Source organism: Mauremys reevesii, linkage group 1, assembly GCF_016161935.1.
Source record: "Mauremys reevesii isolate NIE-2019 linkage group 1, ASM1616193v1, whole genome shotgun sequence".
NCBI classification, from domain to species: Eukaryota; Metazoa; Chordata; order Testudines; family Geoemydidae; genus Mauremys; species Mauremys reevesii.
Genome location: NC_052623.1, coordinates 284,582,328 through 284,604,785, shown reverse-complemented (window position 1 = coordinate 284,604,785; position 22,458 = coordinate 284,582,328). Strand labels below are relative to the sequence as shown.

The 22,458-nt window shown below is 42.9% G+C and overlaps 1 protein-coding gene across 2 annotated transcripts in view; it reads right to left on the bottom strand.

Moving 5' to 3' along the window:
• The window catches only part of RASSF9 (Ras association domain family member 9), a 40,062-nt gene extending 24,050 nt beyond the window's left edge, over window positions 1–16,012 (bottom strand). The window contains exons 1-2 of one of the 2 annotated variants that reach the window (XM_039520576.1): window positions 15,364–16,011; window positions 14,658–14,846 (exon numbers count right to left, since the gene is read on the bottom strand). Coding sequence is in view for 1 of the 2 variants with exons in the window: in XM_039520575.1 (XP_039376509.1) it covers window positions 15,364–15,410 (47 nt within the window). In the remaining variant the exon portion in view is untranslated. Of the gene's footprint in view, window positions 1–14,657; window positions 14,847–15,363 lie in introns of both variants that reach the window. The other variant, XM_039520575.1, reaches the window with a different exon arrangement.
• Between the last annotated feature and the right edge of the window lie 6,446 nt (window positions 16,013–22,458).

Genomic DNA, 22,458 nt, shown 5'->3' with positions numbered 1-22,458 from the left:
TGGGCTGGAGGGAGCCTATTCAGTTGCTTTGTGAGGATGACACATATGTAGTCCAGTTGCATGTAGGAGCCGTGATGGGATGGAGCATGTGCTGTCATTCTGTGAGGATGGAACATGCACAATCTTGTCAGCACTAGGAGCTGTAAGCAGGGGCGGCTCTGTGTATTCTGCCGCCCCAAGCACAGCAGTCAGGCTGCTTTCGGAGGCATGCCTACAGGAGGTCCGCTGGTCCCATGCCGTCGGTGTACCTGCCACCGAATTGCCGCCGAATCTGCAGGATCGGCAGACCTCCTGCAGGCATACCGCCAAAGGCTCCCTGACTGCCGCATTCATGGTGATCGGCAGGCCGCCCCCCGCGGCTTGCCGCCTCAGGCATGACACTTGATGCTCTGGTGCCTGGAGCCGCCCCTGGCTGTAAGGGCATGGAGCATGCTCAATAAGGACAGAATCTTCAGAGATTTTAGATGCTAAAAATCAAGGAAGTCTCTACAGAGCATGTGTAAACTACAATTTTTCAAAAGTCTTATAACTTGGCCAGATTTGGGTAGACTGTCAAGAGGATGGCAAAAGACCCATCCCTGACACAAACATCATCCTGAGCCAAATTTAAGTCCTTACTCCAAAGCATGGGGGAGGTAGAGCTACACAGAGAAAAGGTCATCAAAAAATTTTAACATAGGCAAAACAATGTATTTTTTCCTAGCCTTGTTCTCAGAAATGGCTGAACTACTTTGGGTTGTCATTTACAAAAAAAAAATAAAATAAAATAAAAAGTTTCAGCCTGAGGCAGGTACTCAACATGGAAAATTTCAATCCAAAATGATGAAAGCCTGGCAAAGTTATTAACAACTGAAATGCACTGGGAAGCACTGAGCAACTTTAACAAACAGTGTTACCAGCCCCATCTACAATGAATACACGAATACACATACGTACGTCTGGTTCCCATATATAGAGAGATCCTCCAGAAGTGTCAATCAGAGCTTCATTGCTGACGACATGGCTCATGTGTGTAGCTGAGGGATCTGGCCCAAGATACATACATAAGCAACTGTGTTGGCAGTTTGTATTACACACACCAATATATGAAATACCCTTTTAAAAACTCCCTCCAACACCAAACAATGTTGATATTTTCTATTTTCCCAGTGGTCCTGAGAAGAGTTGAAATTAACATGGCTGTTTTGGTTTACTAATAACTGTTATTTAGATAGGTTTCAGAGTAGCAGCTGTGTTAGTCTGTATCCCCAAAAAGAACAGGAGTACTTGTGGCACCTTAGAGACTAACAAATTTATCTGAGCATAAGTTTTTGTGGTCTACAGCCCACTTCATCAGATGCATAGAGTGGAACATATAGTAAGGAGATATATATACACATACAGAGAACATGAAAAGGTGGAAGTTGCCCTACCCACTCTAAGAGGCTAATTAATTAAGAGAAAAAACTTTTGTAGTGATAAACAAGATGGCCCATTTCAGACAGTTTGACAAGAAGGTGTGAGGATACTTAACATGGGGAAATAGATTCAATGTGTGTAATGGCTCAGCCATTCCCAGTCTCTATTCAAGCCTAAATTGATGGTATCTAGTTTGCATATTAATTCAAGTTCAGCAGTTTCTCATTGGAGTCTGTTTTTGAAGCTTTTCTGTTGCAAAATTGCCACCTTTAAGTCTGTTACTGAATGACCAGAGACAGGGGCGGCTCTAGACATTTCACTGCCCCAAGCAGGGCGGCATGCCGCTGGGGGCGCTCTGACAGTCATCGGGAGGGAGGCAGGAGGCTCAGAGGGTCCACTGGTCCCACGGCTTTGGTGGACCACCGGAGCCGTGGGAGCAGCGGACCATCCGCAGGCACGCCTGCGGGAGGTCCCCCGGAGCCACCTGCCGCCCTCCTGGTGACCAGTAGAGCGCCCCCCGCGGCATGCCGCCCCAAGCACACGCTTGGCGTGCTGGGGCCTGGAGCCGCCCCTGACCAGAGAGGTTGAACTGTTCTCCTACTGGGTTTTGAATGTTATGATTCCTGATGTCAGATTTCTGTCCATTTATTCTTTTGCGTAGAGACTGTCTGGTTTGGCCAATGTACATGGCAGAAGGGCATTGCTGGCAGTTGATCTTCACACAACTATTATTATGAAGATATCAGTCCAGCTCTAGTAATAATCTTCTGGTATGTCTATAGCAGCATCATATTAGTGGTCCCCAAACTTTTTACCTTGTGTCCCTCCTTGACCCTGTCTGATCCCCTCCCACCCTGGGAGCTGTGGTCGGGAGACGGGAGCGAAGCCATGGTCAGGGCTGAGGCTGGAGCCATGGCTGAGAGCAGGGCCGTGGTCAGGGCTGAGAAGCCAGGCTGGGGCTGCGGCCGGGCCAGGAACCAGGGGCCAAGGCCGAGGCATCTGATAAAATTAGTCAACCAAATTCCACAATAGTCCCTCAAGTAGCCATATTCCCTGCATAGTGGGCACGCACAAACTGCCAACAAGCCTCTCAAAACTCTTCTCTAGCACCATGAACATCACTTCAATCTTGCAGAGCATTAACCAACTGTCATCCAAACAGAAGTATTGTCTAAACACTCAAATAGCCAAGAAATAGTCCATGATGGATTGATGGGAAAGGAAGCAGCACTGAATATCTTCAGTATTTTGAGGATAACCCACTTATGGTTCTTCAGCAGCTTCATAGGGAAACAGCCTGTTTCAGTGCCACAAGAATATCTAATGCCTGACTAAAAGTTGTATAATAAATCCAATTCTTGTTCAAGAACTCCCTCTAAAAGTGACAGTGGTGAGGAACTGGCGAGTATGTCCACATCACGAGAAGTTATAGAGGCTCTGTGTATATAAAAGTTGGGAGTGTCCTGCCCTCCCAAAGTAAGGCATTAGCTATCTCCATCAAGAGTTGACTTGGGACCTCACCACAGGTTTTCACCAGTCAGGAATTAAATGGGTGAAATCCAGATGTAGCTGAGCTCAGCTAGGATCTCCTACGAAAAATTCACACTAAGATTGCTAAAATTTGTTAGAGTGCAACCATTCTCATCAATATTAACCGGAACACGGACAGCTTGAGACAATTTAATTTGGTTAGTTCTTTCCCCTCAGGATAAAGGAGGCCAGAGAAGACACTGGGTATAAATGGATTCTGAACAGCAGGCCTAGAAGCTAATTTTCCTTCACCAATGGCAGTTTCCTGCCTAAATACTTCATGTAAGCTTACCAGTAAACCAATAAGTTCTATAAGAATGTCACTGATATACCATCTCATCAATAGTGGTGGAACAAAAATAAATATAAATAGGAAGGTTATATATCTCTCTCAATAGAGAGAGAGAGAGAGATAAAAATCCTAAGACTGACAACATAGCAAGTGTGACAGGTATGACAATTTCCTACAATCTTTGGGAGAACTTACTGTATTAAGTTTGTGTCATTTTGGGCAAAGGATTGTATGTAATTCCCTGGGGAGGGTATCCACTGCCCCTCCAGGAACTAAGAACAGTGGAAGATGATTAGGCAAATTCATTCAGGCTGTAACACCTCCAAAGAGGTACCTTCTCATGGAGACGCTTATGTTCAATCTGGATTCTTTAGAGACCAGTAGACATAGAAAGGACTTTTGGATAAATAGCCTGAGTTTAAACTGACCGAGGGCCTTCATTCTGATCCAGCATGGAAGGTCCCAATCCTTAAGGAAGGGTTAGAAGGACTGACACCAACAAGAGCCATTGTGGAGATAAGCTTATTAGCATGCATATTCTTTTATTGTTTTTAATATGTTCTCTCTGTATGCTTTCACTTTAAGCATGTATGCTTGCTTAGAAAGAGCTGTGTGGTAAATTAACCATGGCAATTGTGCTGTTTACGGCCTCTGAGGAAGGAAGGTAAAGCAGGCCCACTGAGGCAATCTGCCTTCCTTGGAAATTCACAGTGTAGGCAGCAGGGAACCTGGAAATACTTGCATTAGAAAAAGTTCAGAAAAGGGCAACTAAAATGATTAGGTGTTTGGAATGGGTCCCATATGAGGAGAGATTAAAGAGGCTAGGACTTTTCAGCTTGGAAAAGAGGAGACTAAGGGGGATATGATAGAGGTATATAAATCATGAGTGGTGTGGAGAAAGTGAATAAGGAAAAGTTATTGACTTGTTCCTATAATATAAGAACTAGGGGCCACCAAATGAAATTAATGGGCAGCAGTTTTAAAACAAATAAAAGTAAGTTTTTCTTCACACAGCGCACAGTCAACCTGTGGAACTCCTTGCCTGAGGAGGTTGTGAAGGCTAGGACTATAACAGGGTTTAAAAGAGAACTAGATAAATTCATGGAGGTTAAGTCCATTCATGGCTATTAGCCAGGATGGGTACGGAATGGTGTCCCTAGCCTCTGTTTGTCAGAGGGTGGAGATGGATGGCAGGAGAGAGATCACTTGATCATTACCTGTTAGGTTCACTCCCTCTGGGACACCTGACATTAGCTGCTGTTGGTAGACATGATACTGGGCTGGATGGACCTTTGGTCTGACCCAGTATGGCTGTTCTTATGTTCTTAAATATCATGCAACCCGGAAATACATCAGTCAGAGGGAGAGAGACATGTATCTCTGTCTGAAGCCTGGTCTACACTACGCGTTTAAACCGGTTTTAGGAGAGTAAAACCGATTTAACGCCACAACCGTCCACATTAGGAGGCACCTTATATCGATTTTAATGGCTCTTTAAACCGGTTTCTGTACTCCTCCTCGACGAGAGGAGTAGCGCTGAAATCGGTATTACCATATCGGATTAGGGTTAGTGTGGCCGCTGATCGACGGTATTGGCCTCCGGGCGGTATCCCACAGTGCACCACTGACCGCTCTGGACAGCAATCTGAACTCGGATGCAGTGGCCAGGTAGACAGGAAAAGCCCCGCGAACTTTTGAATATTTCCTGTTTGCCCAGCGTGGAGCTCCGATCAGCACGGGTGGTGATGCAGTTAAAAATCAAAATAAAGAAAGAGCTCCAGCATGGACGATGCAGACGTGATCGCTGTAAGGGCAGGCAAAACTGTTCTATCAGCGCTCCGTTACAGAAGACGAAATTCAAAATCATTTTTTAAATATCTCCAGACAGATGCCATAGCAGGGACTCAGCGCACTGCTGTGTGGCAAGCGTAACGGAAAGCCAAAGAATCAAATGGACGCTCATGGACTGGAGGATTCAAGCTATCCCACAGTTCCTGCAGTCTCTGAAAAGCATTTGCATTCTTGGCTGATCTCCAAATGCTTCTAGGGTCAAAAACAGTGTCCGCAGTGGGTCAGGGCATAGCTAGGCAATTTACGCACCCCCCCACCCACCCCCAGAAGTGAAAGGGAAAACAATCCTCTCTTGACTCTTTTACATGTCACCCTATCTTTACTGAATGCTGCAGATAGACGGGATGGTGCAGCACTGAACACCAACATCCTTGCTCCCCCCCCCGCCATGGGTGGCTGATGGTACAATAAGACTGATACCCATCGTCATCATCAGCCTATTGGCACATGGGGCAGTGCAAAAGGACTGGTAACCATGCGTACTAGCATCGGTCAGGTCGATCAAGGGTGCCTGGTCCTAATTTTTCCTGGTAGATGGTGCAGTATGGCTGATATCCATCATCGTCATAGCAACAGGGGGCTGAGCTCCATCAGCCCCCACCCTTCATGTGTAAAGAAAAGATTCAAGTGCCCCTGAACTAGCAGAGGGATGCTGGGCTCCTCTCCTACACACTCCTTACTGTCCTGTCTGGACTATCATAGCAGATGGAGGCTGCCTTCACTAACAAGTCACTGTGTCTTATTCCTGCATTCTTTATTACTTCATCACACAAGTGTGGGGACAATGCTACGGTAGCCCATGAAGGCTGGGGGAAGAATGAAATGAACAGGTGGGGTTGTTGCAGGAGCACCCCCTGTGAATAGCATACAGCTCATAATTTCTGCAGGATCTGACACAGAGCAGCTGTGCTTTCTGGTTCTCTGATACAGTGGTTCTCTAGTACACTTGCCCATATTCTAGGCAGGACTGATTCTATTTTTAGATACCAAAAAGGAGGGATTGACTCAGGGAGTCATTCCCAATTTTGGATTTTGCGCCCCTGGCTAAGAGCAGCCAGGGGCACTTATGACAGCAGCAAATGGAACAGTGCAAAAGGACTGGTAGCCATGATCATTTTATTACCAATTTATGGATTGGTAGATGGTGCAGTATGGCTGATAACCATCTCTGCTGTCATGCAAAAGCAAAAGCATGCTTCTGTGTAGCGCTGCTGAATCGCCTCTGTCAGCGGCATCTAGTACACATACGGTGACAATCACAAAAGGCAAAACAGGCTCCATGATTGCCATGCTATGGCATCTGCCAGGGCAATCCAGGGAAAAAAGGCGCGAAATGCTTGTCTGCCGTTGCTTTCCCAGAGGAAGGAGTGACTGACGACATTTACCCAGAACCACCCGCGACAATGATTTTTGCCCCATCAGGCACTGGGATCTCAACCCGGAAATGCCAAGGGGCGGGGGAGGCTGCGGGAACTATCGGATAGCTACGGGATAGCTACCCACAGTGCAACACTCCAGAAATCGACGCTAGCCTCGGACCATGGACGCACACCACCGATTTAATGTGTTTAGTGTGGCCGCGCGCACTCGATTTTATAAAATCTGTTTTACAAAACCGGTTTATGCAAATTCGGAATAGTCCCGTAGTGTAGACGTACCCCAAGAGAGGTGACAGCTGGGAACTGGAAAGCGTGAGCCTTTGGCAGGATTGTAGAGGGGAAATACATGTTCAGTTGCCCTGGACTGTGACAGTGAGTACAAAAACTTTGCCAATCTTCTTCTGTGACCAGTAAGCACCGAGGCTGGACCATCAAAGTTTCCCCCTTTATTGAAGCACATCAGCCTACCAATAGTAAAGCCAACAGAAACAAGAATAACCAAAAACCTGTATGCCATGACCTTACTTACAAATTATTACTAAGCCACTCTCTAATCAGTAAACAGAATCTGATCACTTCCTTTGGCAAATGAGGCATGAAATTAACTGTCAAATCAGTGTCTCACATATAGTTTTGAATACTTTTGAACTTTAAAGTGCTTACATATGTGGAAACTACCACTAAACCAAAATATTTGTATGTTGGACTTGGATGAGGCTGGCAAAAAGCAAATTAAGGCCTCAGTCCTACAACTTGTTCCACATGGATGAAGGGATCTTTCTGCATAGGTTCAGAGTCTAAGAGCAGACCCTGCAAAACTTTATTCACATGAGTAAGCCTGACTCATATGCACAATTCTACTGAGGTCGTTGAACCCATAAATATTTAGAGAGAGTAGACATATTGATAGACCAAGTTTTCACATTATTATCTCACAGTGATCTGATTATTCCATTTTTCAAACCTTGATTTTATGCCTGACCAAGAGGTATGTTACATTTTTCCTTATTTAATGGAACCCTTGTCAATTTTATTTTCTTAAAAAGAAGCAATACAAATATATTATACCTGTCAAGGAAGGTGATTCCATTTTTCTATGACTGGGACATCCATAACACAATTATTTTAAACATGAATGAGTGAGGATATATAGGTGTAGAGAATAGGGATCTCAAGCAAAAGCACATTCCAGACTCTGAACCCCAAAATGGATCTGAAGTAAATTAGTATATTACATAGCTACCCACTCATGGCAATTTCTCATCTCTGTAAAAATTCATCTTGCTTCTAACATTATTCTATTCTTAATAATGTAGCTGACTACTGCAAGTATGACATAGACCATGATGGATGGATATCAATCCTACCTAAGGTTACAAGTACAAACATAAGTTGGTAGCCTCACCTTGCTACCCAAGATAAGTAAGCTCCAAAGATAATGCCTCCCATCAATCCAAAGCCCACATGTGTGACAAAGGGTATGTCTACACTACAGCTTGAGGTGCGATTTCTGGCTCAGATAGATGTAGCTTTGATTGAACTAGCCTGCTAACAGCAGCAGTGTAGCTATGGTGGCACAGATGGCACCTTGGGCTAGCCCCTGAGTACAGTACAGTCTGAGACTTTCTGTAAGTAGCTCTGGTAGCTAGCCCATACCACCACCTGCACTGCTATTTTTAGCATGCTAACTCAGTCACAGCTAGCATGTGTATGTCACCTTGAGCTGGGAATTACACTTCCAGCTGCCACATAGACTTACCCAAAGACTCCAAATGAGGGGCATAAAAAATGTATTCATGCAGCCACCTTAAAATGTAGTAGGGTTCATCCCCTGAATGTAAGTAATGCTGTCTGTAATCTCAGTTAAATGATTCTTGACTTCTGACTTTCAACAATGAGTTGACCCTGAATTTGTGTAGTGCATAAGTAACTAGAAATAAAATGAAAGTAATCTCTGGAAATGAGGGGCATTTGAGAGGATATTAAAAAGCATAGTGGAAAAAACACCTTTCAGTCCAACAGCTGGGGTGCTTTCTCTGTGTCCCCAGGGTATAAGGGTTTTAGTTTTATTATGTCAGGAAGTCATTAATGCAGAGACTTGTGATTGAAAATTAAGGCCTTACATGTTTATTTGAACACAGCTGGCCCTGAGCTCATCTTTCCTCTGTACATTTACCTCATACAACTGCCATCCAATCTATTCGAGCCATGTGGTAATTTTAATGATTTCCTTTTGAGTGATTTTGCAGCCCTTCCCCCACCCCCAGTTTTAATGCTTTGTGGAATTTCAGATGGCTGAAAACTTCTCAGTGAAGAAGATGAAAAATCAAAACAGCCAGGTGCAAATTCTCACATGTGTGTTTTGGGACGTCCTATGGGCAGCATGGTGTAGCGGACTGAGCACATGGCTCAGTACAAGGAACGCTGAGATTCTACATTCCCTCTCTCCTCCTGGGTGGCTTTTACTCTTTGCACTTTTATAGACGACACATGGTTTAGTTATGTCCCTCTGAGGCAGACACATGGCACCACCCCCAATTTACAGAGAGAGACTGTGAAGCTCAGGGAGATTATCAGCTGCTGAAGGTCACAAAGCAAGTCAGTGACTTTACCAGGAGTACAACTCTAATCTCCTGACTCCATGTCCCATTGTCTAGGTAGCAATACCCTGTAGGCAAGTCAAGCCAAAGATATTCAAAAGCGACTGGTGATTGTGGGCACCCAACTGGAGACACTCTAATAGGGCCTAGTTTTCAAAAGTTGTGCAGCATTTTCTGAAAGTCAGTCCCCTTTAAACAGTCTCAGATTGAGTGCCCAAAAAGTTGACCTGCCAAAGTCACTAGTCATATCTGAATATTTCTTGGCCTTAACTTCTACATCTCACGCACACAAAAGTAGAAAGTATTGGGTGAAAATTCCCCAATGCTTTACAAGTGCAGGAATTCTGCAGCTTCCCAGAAGATGAAAGGCAAATGTCATCAGCATCATTTTTGTGACAAGTATTTTGCTCAACCTGTGATAGTCTTTGCTCATCAGAGACATAGGACTGAAATAGCAGAGACAAACAAGATCAGGAAGGAGGTGGGCTGACAGGGATTCACGAGAATACTGTACAGTATTGCAGTACAGAATGCTGTATTGCGGCTGCTTACCCACTTGAGACTTGGGTGTAGTTGTTGTAGTTGTTTTTAAACTATACGTACTCCAATCCAAGACTTGTCTGTTTTGTCCACCTTTTGCATTCTGATACTGATTGACTTCAACAAAGGCCCCTAGACTGTAAAATTTCTGTGGCAAGGATGGTCTTCTTTACTATGTGTCTATTCAGTATCTAGCACTATGGGACCCTGATCATTCATTCATTTACTAATTCCTAGGAACTACCTGAATAATAACAACAACAGTAGTGACAACAGTCCAGCCATTTGAACATGTGACTGGTAACCAGAAAGTCCTACACTCCAATACCGATATTAACTTGCTGGGTGGTCTAGGGCAAATCACTTAGCCTTTTGCCTCAGTTTCCTCATCAGTGAAGTGCCAATATTAATTAGTACTCACCGCCTTCCATACAAGGATGTTGTAAGAATTAATAAATGTTGGTACAGCATTTATTATTTTAATGTTTGCAGATTATTTTAAAATAATATTTGTAAAGTATTTCCATCTGTTTTGTATATTTTATTATTATTCAACATATAAATCCAAAGAAAACAAACTAAGAATGTCTGAGCTAGTGAAAAAGGGTCTGAGGACACGTTTTCAGACCATCCTATGAGATTTAGCCCTGTCACTAATGTGACTTTTATGGAGGATACAGAGTTAAAATCCTTCCCGCCACTGAAAATCTACTTCTCTATACTGAAGTCATTCCATGTTCAACAGCACAGTTGATCCCCTTTTCCCATTCATACACATGAAATCTTAATTTCTCACCCTGCAATAAGAAGTCATTTATCAATAACATTTTTCTTCACCTGCAGTGTTTTCTCAGCCCCACTGAACATTATATTGATGTTTCATATTCACTTCAACTTTGCTTAAGTATTGTTCTTTCTCCAGATGATGTAGTATTATACACAAGTCTATTAGTCATTCCATTTACTCCACTGCAATGAAATTGCAGTCTACTTTCCTAGAACAGTAGATAATTAACTCTTTAGAAATAAAGCTAGTGTTTTGCCAGACGTATAGCTCTTCCTGAAAGTGAAGCAAGCAGACATGTACAGGGATTACTACAAAATATTTGCAACCAGATCGGTCCTTGTGACAAAGCAGACAAGTTGGACCAGTAAATAAATTATAATATAGGAGCTTGGGGCCAAAAAGAGGATCCTTTCTCTGATGGTGGAGCAACATCATTAATATTAATTTGTATTACCATAAAGCCTAGAAGCCCGTGTCATGGATCAGGACCCCGTTGTGCTGGACACTGTACAAACACAAAACAAAAAGACAGCCCCTGCCTCAAAGTACTTGCATGTAGGCATGAACAACAATAATTTGCAAAATATACGTCGCCACCCTGAATATCTTTCCATTTCTAAAACTGAACCTGAATTCAATCTTAGGCTCTGAGTAAGTCTTCTCCAACCCCCCGAGCACACACTCCAGAGTCCAGATGGGATTGGTACAAGAAGTGCGAAAATGGCACAAGATAGTCTGCTCTCATGGTAACCCCATCCAAGAAGGGAAGTGTCAGACATTGTGTATATGTTCTCATGAGACTTCCAGCCCACTTTATATGAGATTACGATAATTCAGATAAGCATCGGAACTGAGTTCTTAGCCAATCCAAATGCAAAAGCTGAGCATTTTGAGTGTCCCTTCACCAAGGCTTAATATGTACTGCATTACACTGACTTGTAGACCTGGGGAAAATATGAGCATTTGCTATCAGGATCTGAACAGGTTCAGTGGGAAACCAGTAGAGCGAGAGGCGGTGGGGATCTAGAGTCAGTGCAAAATGGGTATTGCTTAAACCAAGTCTTTGACCTAATTGGCTATCCTGCCCCCTAGTGAGTCCTCAGGGCTAGTTGGGTATTAATTGGAAAGGGCCACTCTATAGGGTCCGCATGCTTGGCTTGCCTCCATTCCCACATCAGAGCCCAATGCCGCACAGCCAATCATCACTCAGAGCAAAGAGAACAGGCTAAGTCTGATCAGCAGGCTTGCTTTGCCTGCATGAACTCAGTGGCTACCGGTGCAGGGCTAAGAAATGAGCGATAGAAGTGGAAATGTTCATGAAGCAAGAGAAAAAGCAATAAATATAAATAACAGATTTGTAATAGTAATGCCCAATCAGCAAGCAACATTGTGTGTATGCAAATAACACACACAGATGGTTGTGGCAAACTTAAGGCCATTATGGCTGAGTTATGCTTACAGCTCCAAAAGATATTGCTCTGTCTGTTTGCACCTGGCAATACAGATTGGCCCTTGCAGGAGATCTGCATGAGGGAGAGGGACCCCTGAGCACCATCTCCCTTCACCTCTATGCCTGGTCTAAAAATAAAAAATTTGTGAAATTAGACAGAATTCTAGATCAATGAGGTAGTTGAGGTTTGTTCTGAAAAATCAAGGGGACCGGCCTCAATGAATGAGAAGATGTGACAATCTTTCTTGGCATGAGGTGGGCAAGGAATTTTGGAATGATGAATGTGGTAGTGACAGAGCCAGCAATTTTCAAAAGTACTTACGTGATTTACGAGCCTAAGACTCATTTTCAAAAGTCATTTAAGGCCATATTTTAAAGGCATTTAGGTGCCTAATGAATTCAAGGTGACAAACATCTAAATGCCATTGAAAATCCTCCTAGGTACCTATCTTAATCTTTTAAAATATGGCCCATAGGCACTTAGGAAAGGGAGTCTTAGTCTCATTGAAAGTCAATTAGGCTAAGATTCCTAAGTCATGTAGATGCTTTTGAAAATTGTAGCCTACACTCGCTCTGCCCATATGCACTGAATATCCTACTCTTTGAAGAAGCTGCTAATATCTGAAGAGGAATACGAAATAAAAGTAACAATGATAATAACCACAGAGGTGTAGTTCTGTGTCTGAGCACACGGCTATAACTCATTCATTCTAATTCTGGTGTTTGTCCTGACTGCCTTCCTGGCCTTGGCTAAGTCATTAACATCTCTGCTTCACTTATCCATATTTTCCAGGTGGAGTATTACTCCACAATTGCTCATCTCTGGGAAATATATGAAAGTTAAGTTAATAATCATGAAATACTTTGAAGATGAAAAAAAGCTAAATGGGAAAATGGTGGAGAAAAGTGGGTGAGGTAATATGTTTTGTTGGACCAACTTCTATTGGTGAGAGAGAGAAGCTTTCGAGCCACTCTGTCACCAACCAAAGTTGGTCCAATAAAAGATATTATCTCACCCACCTTGTCTCTCTAATACCTTGGGGCTGACACAACTACAAACACACTGCATACAACAAGGGGAAAATGCTCATTATTATTAATTATTTGTACATGTAACACCTTTGATCTGAGTTTCTCCAAGAGCTGTACAAACATTAAGCCTCACAACACTGCTGTGAGGAAGGAAAATACAATTCAGCCTTTTAATAGATAGGCAAACTGGGCAGAAATGGATCACGACCCAAAAGTCTTGATGCCGTCTGCTGCTCTAACCACCGGATGACACTGCCTCCCAATGTCAAGCTTGAATAGCACTTTCCATTCAGTGCAAGGTTTGAAATAAGCTGGCAAAGATAGCAACTGTAGCAAAAGAGAAACTCTTTCTAGGTCATTGCATCATATTGGGGTTAAAAAAACCCACAACATTTACCATCCCTGCCTGCAAACCTTGAATTCTCAAGTACAAATCTGTTCTAAGAGATAAGCTTAGACATATACACTTAGGTTCCACTGTTTGAAAATGCAGTTAGAAATTTTTTTAAAATAATCACTTTCCCCCTTCCCACCACCCTTTATTATACATGCATAGGACTTCTACATCCCCTCTCCCCTGCCCCCGCATCTCCCATTAAAACACCACTTCTGTGCCAGTCAGAATTGATATGCCATTTTCAGAGAGAAACTGGAAGAAGAAGAAGAAAAGTTTGTCTCAACTTTTTGGAGATTCCCCTCAGCTTTTCATTGTAATTCACACTAAAGAAGCTTTGTAAGTTGATCTTCATTCTGCAAAGAATGGAAGTTCACCTCAATCTCTGTGAGACTGACATAATTACCGTGAGGGGTGTATTTTAAATCAGAAAGAGATTCACACCTGAATGAAGGGGAAGCATATTTCTGGGTGTATGTATTTATTCAGCTAACTGATGTCAATATAATACAATTCTTTTTTTTTAAGTATCAGGAAAATACAACAATTTTATATACATTTAGTTTGGTCTTAAATAGTATATCAACCTTTCCAGAAGGTCTAAAGGTGGAATTCCCTTATGAAAAATACTAATTACAGTCCTGGTCCCATGCGCTTTTGTGGGCAGTATCCCATGCTATTAGTGATTCTAAAATAACATAATATTGTTCATGAAGGCCCTAACTGATGGAGTGATTTGCTTTCATTAATTTGTTGAATTAATAATTCACTAAAATGTATGCACAATCTCAGTATAAATCTTTGGAATAACTGTGCATGGAAACAATGAACAAAAAAAAAGAAAAAAATCTTAACTTTATCTGAAGTAAATTTATGGAACTACAAATACCCTCAAATTTATGCCCAATCCTGCCCACTAGGAAGGGGATCAGGATCACTGTGAACGAAATTCCAAATACAGGATAACATGAAGTAAAGATAACAACGGAGGCTTTTACAGCCAACGTTTTAGTGACCGAGTTATGCACAGCATTAGCTAGACTTGTTGAGTCATTAGAAACTCGCGACTGAAATAGCAGGTTCTCCCCATGAAAACTTGCACTTCAAACTTCAGTGCCATATTAGCGCTTCAAAATAATTACATAATCTCATACCGCGCAAGTTTAGTTCCCCTTCCAGTCTATGCAGATGGCATGTAGAAGCAAGTCTGACTAGGGGGAGCCGCCAAAATCAACCTGTACACTCAGAACTCGCCGCAGCGAACCGGGGCTATCACAGCTCATCGACCACACAGTTTTCTTGGCGAAAAGAGAGTCCCACATTCAGAGCGTGGGATAGGGCTCTCAATTGTACACATACCACATTCGATTAACCATGCTACCCCCCGCCCCACCCCAAACTTACAATTAAAGGGATGTGGTAAGAAACGGGAGGGAGTCTTGGAAGTTTTCAGGACCCAGTTCCTACATCCAGGCAAACTTCGGAAAAAGTTGGTGCGGGGGGTTAGGAGGGAGACAGATAATCCCAGAGAAGAGTCTCAAAATCGACCACCGCTTTCAATTAACCAGCTCAGCTCCCACTGGTTCTGCAGTTCTAGTAGCAAGAAGAACGCCCTGGTGTGAGAAAGGGTCCGGAGACTTTTTTTTCCTGCCTTGATAAGGGGCGCTATAACCCTGGCTGCAATTAGTTACCACCACGCATGGCAGCATTAACATCCGGATTTCAATCATTCCTTTGCACTCCTATTAATCTGCAGCCTGCTACAAACGAGGTGTCCGAGACTTTAAACAACCTGGCTGGGCTGGGAGCACGGAGGGCACCCTAGGCTAGGGAATCTGTTAAATTAGAGTTTACCCTTCCTACTAAAAGTGTTGCCCGGGATTTTAAGGGGAGGAATATGCACAGATCAGAGTAAAGAGACACATCGCTTGCACACGGGGATCAATATCCCTCCAACGCGTTAAACTGACTCACAAGCCCCAGGTAAGTTTCTAAGTCAGTTTCAGGGGGGGTTCAACTTTTCCCAACAACGTGGACCCCGCCCGAGAAGTTACCTGACTGCAAAACAACACATCAAGTGCCCCCCCGCGCGCACACACTCACACTTTACCTGCTTTTGTGCCGGGTCTTTAATAGATTCCTTCCAAAGGGAGCCATAGCCACTCCAGCGGCCGAACCACCACATCAACGCGTCCAAACCCAAGGCTGGGGTGTTCTTTCCTCCCCTTCAGCTCGTTAGTAGTCACCCAGCGTAGCGATGAGCTGGAAGTTGTGCAATTTGCTAACTCTGAACTACTGGTTTGTTGTTGCTGCTGCTGCACCTTTGGAGTCCTGCCCAGCTGCAATCTTCAAGGAGGCGTTTATGAGCAGGAAAAAGGGGAAAAAAACAACCCACTTTCTATTGTGATGTGAAGTTATTTGCAGAACTTGCTAAACTTTCAGCCTTGCCAGCCGCCAAGGCACCGCTCAACAAAGGGAAAAAGGGGATTTGGCTCCAGGAGGGAGCTAGGCAAGAACACACAACAGAAAGATTCAAACTTTCTCCGCCAAGTTACAGCCACTTAAGGTCAAGTAGAGCAGCTAAACACAAGCCTTAATGAAGGGCAGACAGCAGTTGTTCCACCAGTTCTAGTGCATAACAATAACCTGCCTTACAGATCAACCTGTAGCTGCTTCTCATTACAGGGTGTAGGAACAGTCGGGAGATGAAATGACAAAGTAGGTCACAGCTGCCTCTCTAGCCCCTCTGTACTTTTAGGTAAACATTTAATACTTTGTTAGGTACATATAAACCTTCAGAGACTTTGGTCTGCAAACCTCACTCAGCAGCCACCTGTGGCTTCATAACACTTCCTAAGAGGGCCTGATTTTCAAAAGTGCTGAAAACCCCCAATTCTAGCTGAAGCCAGTGAGAACTGTAGGTCCTCAACACTTTTGAAAATCGGGCCATAAAACGGGGCTGTTAGGAAGGGAGTGTGGCTAGAAGAATAGAAAGGGACAATGCAATACCTCACTGCACACTCCAACATGGTGCATTTTTTTGGCTGGCTTTGTTAAAGGAGAAGTGAGCATGTGTTAAAGTTGTTTGTTCCAAAAACCTGGGCCCTAATGAATAAAGAGGATTAGTAATAAAGCTTTTGAAAGGGAAAACATGGGTCCCATTAACTTCAATGGGTTTTGGCTGGGGATTACAGTGCAGAAAGGCAGACCCATTAAAGCAGAAAGGAGTATAAATAGGGAACTGATGGTGGAGGGTACTGGGAGTGGGGGAGAATGAACCTTTGCCCTGCAGCTTGTACAGTTATTTGCACCATTAGAGAGTAGGTGTAAAATGTTTCCATTCTGAGTTCATTGCATTTTACACTCACTTTATACTACTGCAAATGTCTATACCACACTGTAGGTGTAATGGTTAATCAGGCATCCTGAATTTAGCCTTGTCCCACCTCTGCTGGTGTCTGTATTAAACAAGAGGAGTAATCAGGTAGAGTGATAGGTTTATCTAGAAGGGGCTTTGTCGTTTTTGACATTGGAATAAAATACCCCCTTTCCCTGAGCAGAGAGAGTCACATCAGCCTGCAATAAACAAAACTAGAGCCCATTCCATGGGTTACTTATTACTGGCAGTCCTGGGAATGCCCCACATACTTTCAGTTCAATCCCACCTCTGTAAACTCCCTGAGCTGTGACTACAAAGAGAGGAACTGGAGTCACAGCTTGTTTGGGTGGGTTAAATGAACACACACACACACAAATCCCTTAGATTCCTGAGGCTGCTGCCAAGGGAGGTTTCATGAAGCAGGATCTGCTTTCGGTATTATATGCCTGATCCAAAACCCACTGAAATCAATGGGAGTCTTTTTGGGTCAGGGCTTATATGCTGTGGGTGGCGATTTCCTCACCTTTAAATGGTGGCAAATATTTTCCAACCCCTCTGAGATGTTTGTAAGACAGTCTTGGCACAGAATTGCTATTCCGCTGCTGAGAATTTCTCAGAGTACAATAGGTATTAAAATAAAGGGTTTTTTCCTTTCCTCTTTCCCATGTAACATTAAATAGCAAAGGTAACATTAAATAGCTTTATCTGCTGCATATTACAATGTGAAGCACTCTAATATTGCTCACTTACTTTTCTCCTCGTTACAAAGATAAATGGGAATTGGACAACATCTACAGCTGTTCTTACACTTCCAAATTAATCAGCTGTCACCTCACAGTATTAATTGATTGTAACTATTAAAGTACGGTATGATGTAGTGGCCTACTTGTTCCTTTATTTACCTGCAATTGCCAGATAAGCTTAATCATATGGATGGGCCTTGGGAAAATTAATGCTGTTATGCAAATAAATCACAAAGCAGATTTAAAAATAAATATTCAGGGTAAATTTTATATACACACACTTCATTGTGCAAACCTCTAAAGTTTCCATTTTCATTTTAATGGCATGAATCTTAGAAAAGACTCCTGCAATAACAACTGTACATTTCTATCCACGTTTGAAATAACATACTTACCCTTTGCACACTTTCTGAAATAAGATTGAAAATATCTGTATAGTTTACTTTAGAGAGGAGGCAAGTAAGAGGAGTCATGATAGGTATACAAAGCGCCAAATGACATGGGAGTTTCAATTGACTGTTTCTAAAATGCAAGAGGAAAACATACAATGAAACTGAAAGGAAACAAATTTCAAAGTGATAAAAAGAAATAGTTCTTTCACACACTATATTTTAAATAGACCTTTATATCAACAAAAATAATACCTATCAGGGGTTCTCACAAGGAATTTTTTGGTGGCCTCAGAGTACAGCCACCAACTCTTGCTGGTGGCCACGCTGACAGTTTTTCTTAAAATACTTAATTAACTTTAGGAAAAACAAATAAATATGCACATGTCCAAATCATTGTAATTTTTTTATGTAGGGTTTTTTGCAGACTCAGTAATAAAAATAATGTACAGGACCTAAACAGAATAGAAACACAAATAAGGTACTTTGTATGTTTTGCTTTTTTTGTTAATTTTTTTTAGACTTGCTAGCTGCTGTGAAAAGTGATATTTGTACATATTACTTTTCACAGCAGAGTTACTCATCACCGACAAGCTGGGAGACAAATAAAACCCTGGTTGGGGTGGTGGGTTAGGAGGCAGGAGAGCCATGGGTCTTAGGGGACTGGAGGAGGCAGTGGTGGTCGGGTGATGAGGGAAGGTGGGAGTGAGGGGCTGGAGCCTGGGGTCCAGCTGTACAGCTGGGGGCTGGAGAAGGCAGCAGGGACCAAGGTCGACATGGGGAGGGGTGATCCTGGGGCTGGAATCTGAAGCCCTGCTCCCAGTGGGCCAGGGACGTGCTGGCCAGTGCTTCTCAGAGCTCCCATTGGCTGGGAACGGTGACCCACTGGGAGCTGCAGGTAGCCGTGTCTGCAGATGGTCAATGTAAACAAACTGTCTCGCAGTCCGCCAGTGGATTACCCTGACAGGCCATGTGCAGCCTGCAGATTGCCCGCCACTGGCTTAGGACATTAAAGAAAAAAAAATTCAAAAGCACCCAAATCACTTAAGAGCCTCTCATGGAACGTTAATGGGACTTAGGCCTGGTCTACATTACAAACATACATCAGTATAACTATGTTGCTCAGAGTGTGAAAAATCTACACCCATGAGCAATAGAGTTATACCAACCTAACCCCCAGTGCAGACAGCGCTATGCCAATTGAAGAGATTCTCCCTTTGACATAGCTACCAAATCTAGCAGAGGTGGATTAAATTACACCTATGGAAGAAGCTCCCCTGTTGGTTTAGTGGTGTCTTCATTGAAGCACTATTTCAGCATAGCTGCACCACTGCAGTGTTTTAAGTGTAGACCTGCCCTTAGTTTTAGGGCATATTTTCAAAAGTGTCTAAGTCACAAGAGCCTAACTAGATTAGACAAATCACTAGAAAATATGCTGCAGGGATCCATCCTTCACTGACAAGAAGATGAACTAGATATGACCTATTCAGTCTTGTCAATCTCTAATTTCTGTGTCTGACTTGTATGTGGTGCTACATAATTTCCTTTATCCTCTTCTTAGGTCCAGCTGTTGCATATGAGAAATCCACTTGCCAGGTATTATGAGAGACAGAAATGCCCTTGGCTGTGCTGTTATCAACTGACCTCGAAACTTTTAGAACAGTAGAGTCAAAACACTACTGTCTGTTTCACTGCATTGGAGGTCAGATTTTCTAACTTATTTACAGTCATTCACTTGTATATTGAGGCCTGATCCTTCACTCCTTGCTCAGGCAACACCCCTATTAGCTTCATTAAAAGGATGCACGAATACACTCTGCACGTGAATTTATTTCTGTCCGGGTATTATATGGAGATTCCTGTTGCAGAATCTCTTTTAATTTTATGTAAAGTGACGTGAGAGAAGGATAGGGTAACTGTTTCAATGTAGGATTGTCTTGCTTTGTGCATATAAAGAGGCTAAGGATTTAATGTATTTTATGATGCATTAGTTTCCTGTTTATAAAGAAATTCTGTCTGTGACATGGTACTGATCAAGTGGAAGGCTACGCACAACTCTGAAATCAGTAGAGTACTATGGAATTTAAATTGAACAGTTACAATTATAACACAACGGAAGTATGAGCCTCTGCCTGAGATACTTTTAGGTGTACTTCAGTACACTGAATTTTAATGCATTCTCAGTTCAGACCTCATCTAACTACAGAACTGTCGATGTAATCAGCAGCTACAACTCAGCCCTAATTGTTTAATTCAACAGTTCACTTTATAAAGCTTTTCTAATTTGTGGACATAATTGTCCATTTCCTCAAGATGCATCAAATATCTTATGCAACTTTCATCCAGTCTGTAGCTGATCTAATAGGACAAAACCATGTAAATATTTTCACAAGTAAGTAAGACAAATGTCAGTCATGCCGCTTAGTGCAGGATTGGAAGGAGCTTGGATATTACAGTGATTAGTGTGGTAAAAGAACCTATATAGGACTGGATATAATCCAGTTTGCTGTTATTCATTGGGTCATATTATTCATTCGAATAGAACTGGTTGAAAAGATTTGAAAATGTTGTTATTTTCTCTTTCAGCTAAAAAAAAATATAGTGGCAGCAGAAATTATTGATCAGATCATTAGAAAGCATGTGGACAGCCACCAGTTTATTTAGGAAAATGTTTGCAAATCACATCATCTTCACAGATTTGGCAAGAATAATGTATTGTCTGAAAATCCGTACCAGAGGTGAATTTAAAATATAACAACAAAAAAGAAAACTTTTATCTTAGTCAGGAGTAGAAAATGCTGTATAAATTAGATGACTAATCACCTACCATAAATACTGAAAGTTAATAGTGTGTGAACACTTGTTCATAGAAGCTATTTAGTGAATGCTTATAAATAACAAAGAGACAAGGTGAGTGATGTAATCTTTTATTGGACCAGTTTCTGTTGGTGAGAAAGACAAGCTTTCGAGCTTACACAGAGCTCTTCTTCTTCTCGCTCACCAACAGAAGTTGGTCCAATAAAAGCTATTACCTCACCCACCTTGTCGTTCTCCTATCCTGGGACCGACATGGCTACAACACTGCATATATGGATAACACATTCAGAGAAATCCAGATCAATTTGCAAATGGTTCACAAACAGAAGAAAGGCCAGAATTCTTCATATAAAGTGTTCGTAATAAATAATTCTGCCAATGCTTATGTGGACAACATCATCAACATCATCACACTCATAAATGTCATTTATTTGAATAGTGTCATTTCCTATTTTAAAGTTTGCTCTAGTTCTGCAAACCCATATATCTACTCTTCATTTTAAGCACTTGAGTACTGCTACTGAAATGCACAGGACTACACCTGTGTTTAGAATGAAGACTGTGGCCTGGTCTACACTACGCATTTAAACCAATTTTAGGAGCGTTAAACCGATTTAACGCACCCGTCCACACTGCGAGGCCCTTTATATCAATATAAAGGGCTCTTTAAATCGGTTTCTGTACTCCTCCCCAATGAGAGGAGTAGCGCTAAAAATCGGTATTACCATATCGGATTAGGGTTAGTTTGGCCGCAAATCAACGGTATTGGCCTCTGGGTGGTATCCCACAGTGCACCACTGTGACCGCTCTGAACAGCAATCTGAACTCAGATGAAGTGGCCAGGTAGACAGGAAAAGCCCCGCGAACTTTTGAATTTCATTTCCTGTTTGCCCAGCATGGAGCTCCGATCAGCACGGGTGGCGATGCAGTCCCAAATCCAACATGGACCGTACGGGAGATACTGGATCTGATCGCTATATGGGGAGACAAATCTGTTCTATCAGAGCTCCGTTACAGAAGACGAAGTGACAAAACGTTTGAAAAAAATCTCCAGGCTATGATACAGAGTCCATAGCACAGTGCTGCGTGACAAGCGTAACAGAAAGCCAAAGAATCAAATGGATGCTCATGGAGGAAGGGAGGAGGTACTGAGGACTCCAGCTATCCCACAGTCCACAGCAGTCTCCGAAAAGCATTTGCATTCTTGGCTGAGCTCCCAATGCCTGTAGGGTCTAACACATTGTCCGGGGTGGTTCAGGGTATAGCTCATCAATTTACCCCCTTCCCCCAACCCGTGAAAGAAAAGGGAAAAAAATCGTTTCTTGACTTTTTTCAATGTCACCCTATGTCTACTGAATGCTGCTGGTAGACGCGATGCTGCGGCGGTGAAGAGCAGTATCCGCTCCTCTTCCCTCCCTGGTGGCAGACGGTACAATATGCTTGATAGCTGCTGAATACCATCATCTGCCCGTGAGTGCTCCTGGCTGGCCTCCGGTGAGGCTGGCCGGGGCGCCTGGGTAAAAATAAGAATGATTCCCGGTCATTCCCAGTAGATGGTACAGAACGGCTGGTAACTGTCCTCATCATAGCAACTGGGGGCTGAGCTTCATTAGCCCCCTCCCTTTCATGTGTAAAGAAAAGCTTCTGTACTGCCTGGACTATCATAGCAGCGGGATGCTGGGCTCCTCTCCCCCACACCGCTTAATGTCCTGCCTGGACTATCATAGCAGCTGGAGGCTGCCTTCCCCTCATTTTATCTCACTAAAAAGTCACTGTTTCTTATTCCTGCATTCTTTATTACTTCATGACACAAATGGGGGTGGGGGGACACTGCCACGGTAGCCCAGGAAGGTTGGGGAAAGAGGGAAGCAACAGGT